Source organism: Balaenoptera acutorostrata, chromosome 10 (genome assembly GCF_949987535.1).
Source record: "Balaenoptera acutorostrata chromosome 10, mBalAcu1.1, whole genome shotgun sequence".
Taxonomy (NCBI): domain Eukaryota; kingdom Metazoa; phylum Chordata; class Mammalia; order Artiodactyla; family Balaenopteridae; genus Balaenoptera; species Balaenoptera acutorostrata.
In genome coordinates, this window is record NC_080073.1 from 19,288,550 (window position 1) to 19,300,611 (window position 12,062).

Consider the following 12,062-nt stretch of genomic DNA (forward strand, 5'->3'; position numbering starts at 1 on the left):
CAGAATATGCCACCCCCAAAAATGTCACTTTAACTTAAGAATTACTTTGAACTGAAGGCAGCTGAAAAACAGCAGACCCAGGAGGAGCTCTCTGACCTCCTCTATCTGCCTGAAATCAGGGCATAAATTACCCTTTTAAAGGTGACATAAATTTACATTTGTAAAGGTATCCCTTTTTCTTACCACTTGAGTCTGCATAACAAACCTACTAAGCCAATGTATGTACCCTGTATTTCCTCAGCACAGTCACACCATATACCACCTCTAGGGACCCCAGACCCCCTTTCCTTTGTCTGGTCACTCTCCACAATTTATCATCCTTTGTTAAAATGGTGTATAAGCTTCTGAGTCCAATCACGTCTTTGGGTTTTCACCAAAGTGAAAGCCCTGTGCACTGAAAAATATTAACATCAATAAACATATACCTATGGGCCTTACCCAGGAAGCCGAATACACACTGCTCTGCTGTTTCCCCCAACTTTTCTCCTGTTCTCTCAATGTGTGAACCCCACTTAGCTCCCTAACTCGGACTTTGTTTTTCATTCATTGACTTAACCGCGTGGTGAGAAATTGCCCACTCCCCCATCAGTCCTCCAAACTTTGGTTCTCACTTGAAGTCAAGCCCTTTGGAATGCAAAGCAAAACCCATTTCTCTCTCCCAGGCTCTCCCAGGTCAGAAACACTTGGCTTTCAGCCTGTTGTGTCTGCTGTGAATTAAAAAACATCCATTAAGCTCTTCCTTGCTGTCCACACATGTTGACTGAATAAGTGATGCCTGACTTCCCTCCCTCTCCTCGGGTTGTCATTAAGGCTTTTGAAAAAAACACTTCATTATTAGTAATAAACATTGTGCTTAGTTTTACTGAAATCTACTGTTTGCAGACCACTTAGAATTAATTATAAGTCTAAGGGCTTTTGAAATCTGTTTGCAAGGTTCTATCTGTAGTAAAATTTAGATGCTTTAACAAACATAAAAGGATGTTACGGAGAATATGACCAGGAATTATCACGTTTCCAGTGAAACAACGCTTTCGCTTCCGCAGGGGAGGAAGGAGGTCTAAGGAGCTGTGTGATGCCGGGTTCCTTCCTTCAGCTCTTTTGCCATCCTACATGCTTGACGAGTATTCCACACACTGCGTGAGGTTTGCAATATGGAAACAGACTGACTTAGTGCCACGGACTTTCATGGGGCTCTTTTCAATGAGGTCACCGCATATTTCACTCTCATTTTGTGTTCATGCAGAAACATGCAAATATGCACTTGAATAAGTACGTTAAGGTCAGGGTGAAGTCTCTCACTGTATCTTCTTGGGCTGTAATCTCCTCCTCTCAGATTTGCCAAGACTAACAAAATCAGTTGTCTGTCTGTGTTTTCAAGAGAATCTTCTGAAGCTACACACTGTAGCACGATCCTTAGTGTGATTTTTCTCACCTTTGGAACGGGAGAAGCATTTTGTTGTGTTTTCCAAGGTGCTTCAAACACTGGGTGAAAAGTTAGGATTTGAGAACTTTGGCAAGGGTGTGAGGGCAGGTGCTCTGGCCTGGTATGCCTTTTAGGAGACTTGAAGTTTGCTGGCACCAACGTGCTCTTGGTGGAAGCAGGGATGTATATTCTAGCATAAGTGTGTCCATAAATTCTGCACAGGTCATTGCCACATCATTGCAGAAGTCCTAGGCTAGAGCTAAGGCAGTGGCATAGTCAGTGTGATGAAGGGCACGTGCTGGTGGGAAAACACCTTCAACAGGTGCCCCTCACTCTGTGACCTCGTCCATGACCTCGTGACCTGGTCCATGGCTTCTAGGACTGGAGAAAGATGTGCCTAAAATATGTAGTAATATCTGCAGAGGAAATAGCTTAGTGGTTAAGGCTGCAGGTTTTGGAATCCAACTGCCTGGCCTCAAATTCCAGCTCTGCCTATTCACGCCCACACCACAGGCTATTACTGAAATATTGGAGTAATCTTATTATTTGCACTGATAGCAAACCATTTATAAGGTGGGTATCTCCACAAAGACAGATGTCTGAGGTCTACTGTTACTACAGAGCTATTTTCAGTTACTTCCTACATTAGCACCGTTTTAGTATAAGGGACCCAAGGTATTCTTTTTGTTTGTTTATTTTTTGTTTTTTTCCTGACATTAAAAAATTTTTTTTTCTTGTCATATTCTTTTTTAAAATAACTTTTATTGGCGTATAGTTGATGTACAATGTGTTAGTTTCAGGTGTACAGCAAAGTGAATCAGTTATACATATATCCACTTTTTTTTTTTTTAAGATTCTTTTCCCGTATAGGCCATTACAGAGTATTGAGTAGAGTTCCCTGTGCTCTACGGCAGGTTCTTATAAGGTATTCTTAATAAATCTATTGTCAGGTGGTTTGTCTTTTTTTTTTTTTGCCTTCAGTTTTATCTTATCATTCCCTGGTGCTGGCCTTGCAGTTAATTTGGCTTCAGTTTTTATACAACGTGGGCTCAAACAACCCATAAGGATTATCATTCAACATCGATAAAATTTACTTCCACCTGTGCTGCTCCATTCATGATGCCCTTGGATTCATGTTTCTAATTGTTCTGTTGCTTGTTCTGGTCTCCTCAGATCCACTAGGAGACGCAGACAACCACCCCTGACTTACTTCACCACGCAGAGTGATGTTTTTCATTTGTATAGTAATTCTATGCGTAGAGTTCGTAGCGTAGAGATTCTTGGTGCCATTCCAAACAAACTGGGAAGGGTTTTCTTCTTTGTAAACTCACTTCTTGTCCTAATCCTGATGGTCATACCACACAGTGGTGCTTGGGAGGATGAGTCTGTGTGCCTCAGTTTCCTTATCTATAAAACAAGAATAATAATTGTACCTCCGAATTAGGTTGTCGTTAAGATAAATTGCATAAACATGTAAAAGCCATAGACTAAATCCTGGCCCTATTACTGTTGCTTCTGTTACTCTCATTGTCACTATTACTCTATTATTTTTATGTAATTTGTTTCTGACTACCAGCCACCCTGTGTCTTAGTTCCAGCTGTTATAGCAGAATACCATAGACTGGGTGCCTTCAACAACAAACATTGATGTCTCACAGTTCTGCAGGCTGGAAGTTCAAGGTCAGGGTGCCGGAATGGTCAAGTCCTGGTGAAGGCAGTCTTCCTGGGCTTATAGACAGATGGGCATCTTTTCATTATATCTGCACATGGTGGAGAGAGAGGGCTAACTCTCTTCCTTTTCTTATTGGGACAGTAATCCCATCATGGGGGGTGGGGGGCCGGTTCCATCCTTATGGCCTAATTATGCCCAAAGACCCCACCTCCTAATTCCATCCTGTTGGGGGCTTGGGTTTCACTCTATGAGTTTGGAGAACACACAATCATGGAATTCCTAACACCGTGTATCTTGGGCAACTTGTGGCTTTGGCAGCTGAGCTATTCCCTTTTCCTTCTGGGAGAGGAAAAGAAGGGGGACAGAGCACGTGAGGTGATCCCTCCTTGCTTCCTCTGTACCCCATCCCCCAATCCAAAGTGTAACACACTGTTTCTAGGCTTAGAAAGAAGACAGAGTCTGTGTCATAAGGAAATACGGTTCAGTACATATATTCAGCACTACAGGCTTTATTAGATGCCATATACCTGTCAGAAAAATCATTAGCAAGATCCTTACCCTGTTTTATGTGGAGACACATTGCATAGGGATGTTTGCTAAACCATAGCTTCCTGAAGCATACAACTTAGCCTGCCTTCAGAAAAGAACATTCTTTAGTGTTATGTTACATTTTCTAGCAGAAAATTACAAGGAATACTGAGAAAAATCTAGTTTGAATGGATAGGACTTAATGAGAATCTGATTTTTTTTTCTTTAATGCATTATTAATTTTATAAGCTAGAGGCACAGTAAGTCAATACTGGGTGTATTAAACAAAGTGTTTTTCTTTTAAAGATATTCTGGAGTGTGTACAATAATATTCCTCCTGTGACTAGCCTGCCTTTGAGATGTAGTTATCATTTAATGAGAGGAGAGAGACGACCACTTTGGTAAGTGTCTTCTGTATAGTTTGAGATTAAGGTGGGAGGGAAATGGTTGTGAATGTAATAAAGTAACTTCATGCCAAATTGGAATGCCAAAGTAATTTCCTCCTGGTGGTGTTGCAGAGTCATTTTAGCCATGATTTAATTTTGAAGTAGACCCCTTCCCTCTACCCCTTTCCCCTTGTGCTCCAGAGTGATGACCAGGTGTCTCAGCCTCCGCCCATGGAGGACCCCATTGCAGTCTCACAATGCATAGGTCCTCATTAGCTCGCTGCAGGTGCCATGCAGGTCTTTGTAGGGGGTGTGGCATCATTTGGGTTTCTTCTTTCACTTGTTCAATAATGACCTGGACAGTGGAGTGAAAAAGCTTATAGGCTGGAGGGGAGATGAGGGAACAGATGTGGTACCCACATCTATTACATGAACAAAGATCGTATAACCTCAGACATACCTCATGTGGACCACATAGAAAGTGTATGATACCGATCATGGCCCAGGGTCGAGGGGAAGGTGTCTTTTCTTCTTTAATAGCTGGAGTAGTGTTGAGGGTGGAGGACAGTAAGCCAGTTTGCCTAGGCTGGAGTCCCAGTTAGTAGTAAATCCTTGCATCATGTCCCTCAACTGATCTAAGCCATTTACTGATTAATAAAATGGGAATATATCTTAGCTCTTTGGTAGCAAATGGCAGAAACGTAAAGTGAGCCAAAAAGAAAAAAAGGAATCTTTTGGCCTCTGTAACTAAACAGTCTACCGGGAGGGCTGATTTCGGGCAGATCTGGGTGCTCAATTCTTATTAGGAATCTGACACTCTCCGTCAGACTTGCTTTGCTTTTCTCTGCCTTGTTTTAATTTTCAGGCAGGTTCTCCCGTTTGTGGTGACAAAATGGCTTTTATAAGCTCCAGTCTTAAGCCCTACAAGTTTGTCAATGTCAGCATTCACCAGCTCCAATAAAATGCCAGGGCAGGCTCTCATCGGCCCAGTGTGGGTTGCCTTTCCATCCCTGGCCAATCATAAAGACTAGGAAGCAAACCTGGGTCATAAGCCCACCTTTAAAGCTAGGATATGGAATCAGCCATATCAGAAAGGGTCTGGCATAAGAGTAGGGGACAAGTAGCTCCTTAAAGGGAAGTTGGGGTGCTCTTGCCAGAAGAGGGAGCAGTTACTACACAGGGAAACAGCAGATGTCCTCTACCGGGGCTGAGTCCCCCATTAGGCTTATGACACAAGATTGAAATGCGAATCAGATGACGCGATGTCAGGAGCATGACATTGAAATGTAAAGGCCTTCACACATGTGAAGCACTTGTATTAGTTTGTCCGCCCCGGGTGGTCTAGGGAACCTCTCATCACCACCTCCTTGCGGATGAGAACCTGGTGTCCCATCACCTTCCCTACCCTTTTGGCCCTTGAATCCCACTTTCTTCCCTCCCCACCTCCATCCCCTTCCTTTTTCTTTCATCTGCTTCTGTTTCCAGTAAAACGAACCGGGGAGAGTTTATTGCAGAATGCCCCATTGTTTTTTGTTTTTAATGTCATCCATTGTTAAACTAGATGTATGTAGTGCTACTTAATCCGTGATTGTAACTGTGAACATTGGTCTTTGATCCAGGGAAGAGGAGAGTAATGCAAAGGGTGGCGTATGGAAGATGAAAGTTCCCAAGGACAGCACGGTAGGTTTGTTCTCATCCTTTTCTAGAAGCTAAGTTCGGGGTTGTTGACTGCTTATGATGAACCTCTTGTGCGTTTTAGACAGTCCGCCTGGTAGACTCAGAACGGGACTGGGGGTGAGAAATTCTATTCTGACCTTGGTGGTTTTCTGCCTTACACTGTCACCTTGAAAATATATTGTGAGTCTCTGTAGAAATGCTGTAATAGTGTGACTGTATCTTATACTTCTGAACAGCTACATGCCTATAAACTTGACAGAAAAGCTGATTAGGGCTGTCGTGTCCTCCACAGCCGTAACCGACATGTGGAAGTGGGTTTACGTTGTGAGAAGCAGGATCCTTCCCAGCAAAGGCTCGTCGCTTCCCCACCGGGGCGACAAGCACTTCTGAGAATGACCGTGGCACAGAGAGTGGGGATGCGTGGGAGGCCTTGCATCTCACCGCTCTTTGGGGTTTCACGCGAGGCTGTGTCCAGTCTCCCTCTGGGGTTGATGAAACCCTGGTTGATGGCACGGCCTGCTCGGGCGCTGGTTGGCAGTGGTCAAGCCTCAGAAACCTGGGTTTCCCAGGAGTGGGCTGTAGTTGATTGTACTGACTGAAAAGAGCATTCAGATCTATTCTTAAGCCGCCTTTGAAGATGGATGAAAGGACGCATGCTGCCCAGTCTCACCTTTTCATGGTTTCTTGCATGTGGATGAGCTCAAAGGACTGAAACATCTCCAGGGACCCATAGGCTTGACCTTGCATCATTTCCTGATAAGCACAAACCTAAAGACATGACCCAGTTTGTTTGTTAAAGGTGCAAACTATCGTTAAGATGCGTAGCTACGAGATTTGGCTAGTATTTGGCATATATAATTTTTAAAACATCAGGGGAGCAAACAGAAAACCAAGCAAGGCCTGTGAAGCTCTTCCTGCCTCCCTAAAAGGAGAGAAAGTTGGTTTGAATTTCCATAAGAACACGTTTCCCTTGCCACGTTCTTTATTTACTTGCAGTAGACATTGACTTCTGGTAGAAACAATCATGATGTCAGCGTTGGCTGAAAGGTAGCTGAAAGACAAGTTTGTCCTCCCTCCTTGTCAGCTCACTTGACCACATTCAGTCGCAAATAATAACGCTTTCACATCTGCACAAGTGTCCTCATCCCAAGCGGCTCAGCCCTCTCTTTGTTGCTGGCCAGTGGGAATCCGGTGGGTCAACCTCCTCTGAATTCACAGCAGGAGAGGGAACGTCCCCTTCCCCTAACTTCCTCTCAACACTCATCTTTGTTCCTAATAGCGTAAGAGACTGCAGACGAGACAGATAAAAAACAGAAGGGATGGTTTCTAGGTGGGAGACAGGTAGACTAGAACGGAGGGTCTAGGAAAGAGAAAAAACCCTCCTTGAGAGTGAAAAGTCATGCTGGTTAACTGCTGTGGTCTTGGTTAAAAATTCAACGAGGCTGCTTTGAGCTCATTAGAACTTGATAATACATACTCTTATTATAGTTAATATATAGTGGGTGCCTGGTCCAGAGCAAACACGCAGCTGTTTATGGAATGGATCTTACATCTCCAGTGCTGTTGTTGCAATCACAGTACTGAGCCCGTCGAACGCAACATTTGTTGACTAATTTGATGGTCACAACAGCCCTGGGAGGTCGGTCCTATTATTATTCCCTGTTCGCTGAAGGAAACTGATGCTCAGAGAGGCTAATAGCCTGCCCAGGGTACAGCTCTACGCCGGCTGTCAGGATTCAAACCCGGTTCTGGTGGAGTTTAGGGCCTGTGAACCATGACAAGGAAGAGATACGGAACCAAGAACTTTTCGAGGAGGAGTAACTAGAAAGAACTTGGAGGCCTCCAGTTACCTGTGCGTGGATGCTGGCTGTTGATTGGACGGCATTAGGGGATCTTGGGTAGAAGAGGCTCAAGGTTTTCTCATAGGGAAGAGGTGGAGTAGTGCGTGCACTGATTCTTCCAGGGAAATGCACGCGCGCGCGTGCACGCGCACACACACACACACACACACACACACACACACACACCACAGTTCAGTCACTTAGCAGAAACAAAATACCTTCAAGTGAATGAAAATCTGCAAGTCTCTGGTAGTCAGTAAACCAGAAATTTCTTTAAGTGTTCTTCACTTGTGTAACCTTGGGAAGTACCTTATAAACTGCAGGAAAAGCAGGAAAGGGTTTTGAAGAGAAGGATGGTCCTAATGGCATTCACTTATAACCAGCTGATACATTTTGAATCAGTGAGAGGCAAAGAAATTGGAGAAGTGTAGGTCATTGGAATGCATTTTTCCCACGTTGTTCTCAACTTCATCAGAGGTGGCACTAGAGATTAGCTTTGTGGCTTCGGACCCCACAGTTTTGTGGACACAGAGTTTGTGACTTGGGATCCCTTGTATCTCTCTGTGCAAAGCGATGTGTAAAACAATACAAACATATGCCATCACGTGGGCGTTTACGCCTGTGATTCAGCGATGTCTGCGGGCTCCAGATACGGGCGTGGAAAGGGCGTGAGAGGTTAAAGAAAATGTGACTTGGGTAGCTCCTGAAGATAATTGTTTAAAAATGTGTATGTGTTCCTTTTCTTTGGTTTTCTTTTGTTTTGCTTTTTATTCTTTTCCCGCACCAGTCCACAGTTTGGAAAGAGTTGTTGTTAGCAACTATCGGGGAACAGTTCACAGACTGTGCCGTCGCAGGTAATGAGACCCTCAGCTCTGGCCGTCCCCGCTCGCGCGTGCTTGGCTTGTGCTTGTTCCTTGCTGAGCTTTGTTTCTGTGTGTTTGCCTTTTTTACATATTTTGGAGTTGCTTATTTTGTAACTATGAGGTTACTTAGCTTTTTCCCATGTGATCGTGGCATTTTCATGTTATATGTGTATGTGCATATGTATATTTACATAAGTGTATATTACGTGGATATACATATGTGTATATGCCTATATGTTTTTTTGCACTTATAGCTCATCTTCATAGTATCCATGACCATCTGTCTAAAATAAATAGGCAGAAAAGAAGGAAAACTTTTTTTTTTTAATTGAAGTATAATTGACATACAGCCTTATATTTGTTCCAGAAGAAAATGAAATTTGACATTGGGCTCCTAACACCACTGGTGGTGGGTTTCCTTCATCAGTTCCAATTCTTCCAGAAGAGCCCAGTGCCTTTGTTGTCACCTGAAGTTTGTAGTTAGGTCGGCACAGTCCTTTCTGCCCCTCTCAATTCCTTGCCCCTTCGTCCTGTCCCTCTCTTGGTCCCTTCTCCTCAAAGTGAGAGATAAAGGGGAGGTGGGGATGAATCACTATTAGTGCCTGTGATCCGACAATAGGGGCTAAAATGTTAAGTCTTCAGGACTTTCCTTTGAAGACTTTACTTGAAGACTCACTCTGTTCTCAAATACTGAGTGAGTTTCTGAGAGTCCTGTGAATACATTTTTATTTTGCTTTTTTTGTTTGTTTGTTCAATTGAAGTATAGCTGATGTACAAAACCCATAAGTTACAGGTGCACAACATAAAGAGTCACAACTTTCAAAGATTATACTCCATCTGTAGTCATTACAAAATATTGACTCTATTCCCCAAGCTGCACAACACATCCCCGTAGCTTATTTTATACCTAATAGTTTGTACCTGTTAATCCCTTACCCCATTTTTATGTTGCTTTGTTTTTGTCGTGAAACCACTGAAAGAGGAAAATTGAATTGCTAGTTTAAAGTTTTGTTTTCTTCTTGGGTAGTTCCTTCTGAATGCTTCTGAGGTAACATTTAGAATAACATTTTTCCTGTTCAGCTTTCAGCTACAATTTTTTTTTTTAACTATTTGGTATTGATTGATTTGCCCTCAGGCTTCTTAAATGGTTCTGTCTTTGGGAAACCTTATAGACCTAGCCAGTGCCAAGCAGGTTTCAGATTTACCTCACTAACAGTTTCAATCATTCTACTTTTGTTTTCCTTAATTCTTACACCTCTTTTTATTCACTGAAGACAGAACCTGGGTTAAGATGAAATTGTCTTAAAAGTACAGATTCCTTCTGTTTAAATAGGGGGTAGGTAGCAACTTTACAATATGAAGTCAAAAATGCATCTTTGGTATAATTATAAACAAATAAATCCCTGGGAGAGGAAGTTTTCTGTATGAATTATTCCTGTTTCCAGAACCAGGGAAAATAGTCTAAGTAATAATAAATAGGCAGGATTGAGCAAAGAAGACCTATTGTTCTGCGGTTGACTTTGGAACGAGAGCACCATTAAGTATTAACTGTTCGCTCTTAGTTAACCCAGCTCCACCACTGCAGCAGGTCAGCTCATCTCTCTGGTCCTCACGTCCCCCATCTTCAAACAGTGGCTCCTCCTAGCTCTGACGTCTTGTGCTGCCAGTACCCTAAAATAATCAGGGTTTTTGCTGGTTGATTCTGCTTATGAATATTACATGTTTGCCGGTGGATCTCCTTTTGCATACGGGCTGCAGCCTTTTTACCACGCCCTTTCTGAAAGTGCTGTGCTAGGAGGTTACACGTAGGTACCAAAAGCCAGGCCAGACTGAAATATTGACAGTTCAGCGTTTTCAGCACCCGTAAAGCTACAGTACCCTCTGACCAATAGTGTAGAAATGGGCAAAACAAAAAGACTGGAAAAGGCTGCTCTTTTCCTGAAAGGCTGAGCTAGTGTCTTCATGACTATTCTTGAAAGTGGTAAATGCCAAAGCTTCCCTCTTCACTTGATGATTTTTTTGTTCACATAGAATTTAACATTGAGCTGTAGCAAATATACTTTGAAGATAAACGAGAAAACAAGAAACATGTACATAAGACACATTTCTTGATGGGATAATCAGTGTCTGTGGATAGCCATGATCAGGTACTGTTTACTCTTTTGGAAATTTTTGTTTAAATGTGACATGTATACAGAGAAGGACACAAACTATTATGTGTATACCTTGATACCTATTCTCAAAGTAAACAGATCCCTGTAAGTGGCACCCAGATCAAGGAACAGAATGTTACTGGCTTCCAGAATCTCTCTCCACACCCTCCCTTCCCCCAGAGGTGGCCACAAGCCCAACTTCTGACACCTTCGACTGATTTTGTCTGCTTTCAAACACTTCTATATATGGAATTATTCAGCGTCACGTCATACACATTTAGCCAGAGTCAAATTTATTTACAAAGGAAAGAAGGGAGAGAGGGAAAAAGGGAATGAAGGAGAGAAGGGAAGGACGGAGGAAAGAGAGGAATTATTTTACCGAAGATGAAAACTCCTTTAGTAATTGGACAGGTCCTCATTTAAATTATATCTAAATGCTGGAACATTTTAACTTCCAGAAGACACACGGAAAAACTGATAGCAGAAATACTGAGATGTACAGATTTATAGTAAATAAGGAAAATTAGGCAAAACATATTAACTAAAGCAGAATTTCCTAACTTTGCTAATGCTCATCTTTCACATTTCACTCATTGATGCTGAGTGTGCAAGGGCAGAGGGGTGACCCTAGTTCAGTAAGATGCCGCAAACATGCATACCAGGAGTCAGGTCTTTACTCCTGTCATTTTGCTGCAAATTACTATACACAAAATGGCTCCAGAGGACAGTACACAATCCTACTTACGCAGCCACCATTCTCGAATACCTACAGGGCAGCCCCAAATCCAGAATTTAGTTAAAAAAAACAACCTACATTAATCAAAGTAGATAAATGCTTTCCTGCCCATTTGCCGAAGTGCCCTAATGACACGGCCACACTTAGAAGATACTTACTTTATACACAGGGCCAACAGATGGTCATTGATTCTCTAGCCCACAGTTAAAATGCCCAAACCAGAAGGGGAATGGCTAGGGAGAATCAGGCAAGAGCAGGGATGATTAATAGGAAAGGAGCAGACAAGCAAAACCACAGAAAGCAGAATGAGCAACTCGGAACACACAGTCTGGGTCCAGTTAGTGTTGGGGCCTAGAGCACTAACCACCCGAGATCTCTGAATGGTTGGCAGGAAGTCGGGAGAAATACTTGCTGTTCTTAACAAAGACAGCCAAGCATCGAGGAAAAGTTCATGTGAGTTCAGTTGGCTTTCAGAGGGCCGATCATTATGCAACTTGAAAAAGTCTCATCAAAACAGAGTGAGAAATAGTCCAAAGCTTCGGTAACATGTTAAGAAGGGTAAGTTACTTGTCTGGAAAATTTGTTCGGCCGGGACACTCTGTTTATCTAAGTCGCCGGATAAATGTGATGTGACTGCTACAGCTTTTGCCCACTAACTTGCTTTTGTCCAACGACTCCCCTGAGAAACAGTATTTATCACGGGTTCTCTCGTGCCACCTTGTCTTGATCATCTTCTCTGCACCTTACAGATAAAATGATAAGTGCTAAACAACCGACTCCAGC

At 42.8% G+C, this 12,062-nt stretch overlaps 1 protein-coding gene across 4 annotated transcripts in view; it reads left to right on the forward strand.

The window, feature by feature from the left end:
* The window catches only part of EIF4E3 (eukaryotic translation initiation factor 4E family member 3), a 45,234-nt gene that overhangs the window by 23,116 nt on the left and 10,056 nt on the right, over positions 1–12,062 (forward strand). For all 4 annotated transcript variants that reach the window (XM_007192444.3, XM_057555190.1, XM_057555189.1 and 1 more), the window contains 3 exons: positions 3,930–4,024; positions 5,629–5,689; positions 8,315–8,381. In XM_007192444.3, coding sequence (XP_007192506.1) covers positions 3,999–4,024; positions 5,629–5,689; positions 8,315–8,381 — 154 coding nt within the window. In that variant the 5' untranslated portion in view covers positions 3,930–3,998. The remainder of the gene's footprint in view (positions 1–3,929; positions 4,025–5,628; positions 5,690–8,314; positions 8,382–12,062) is intronic.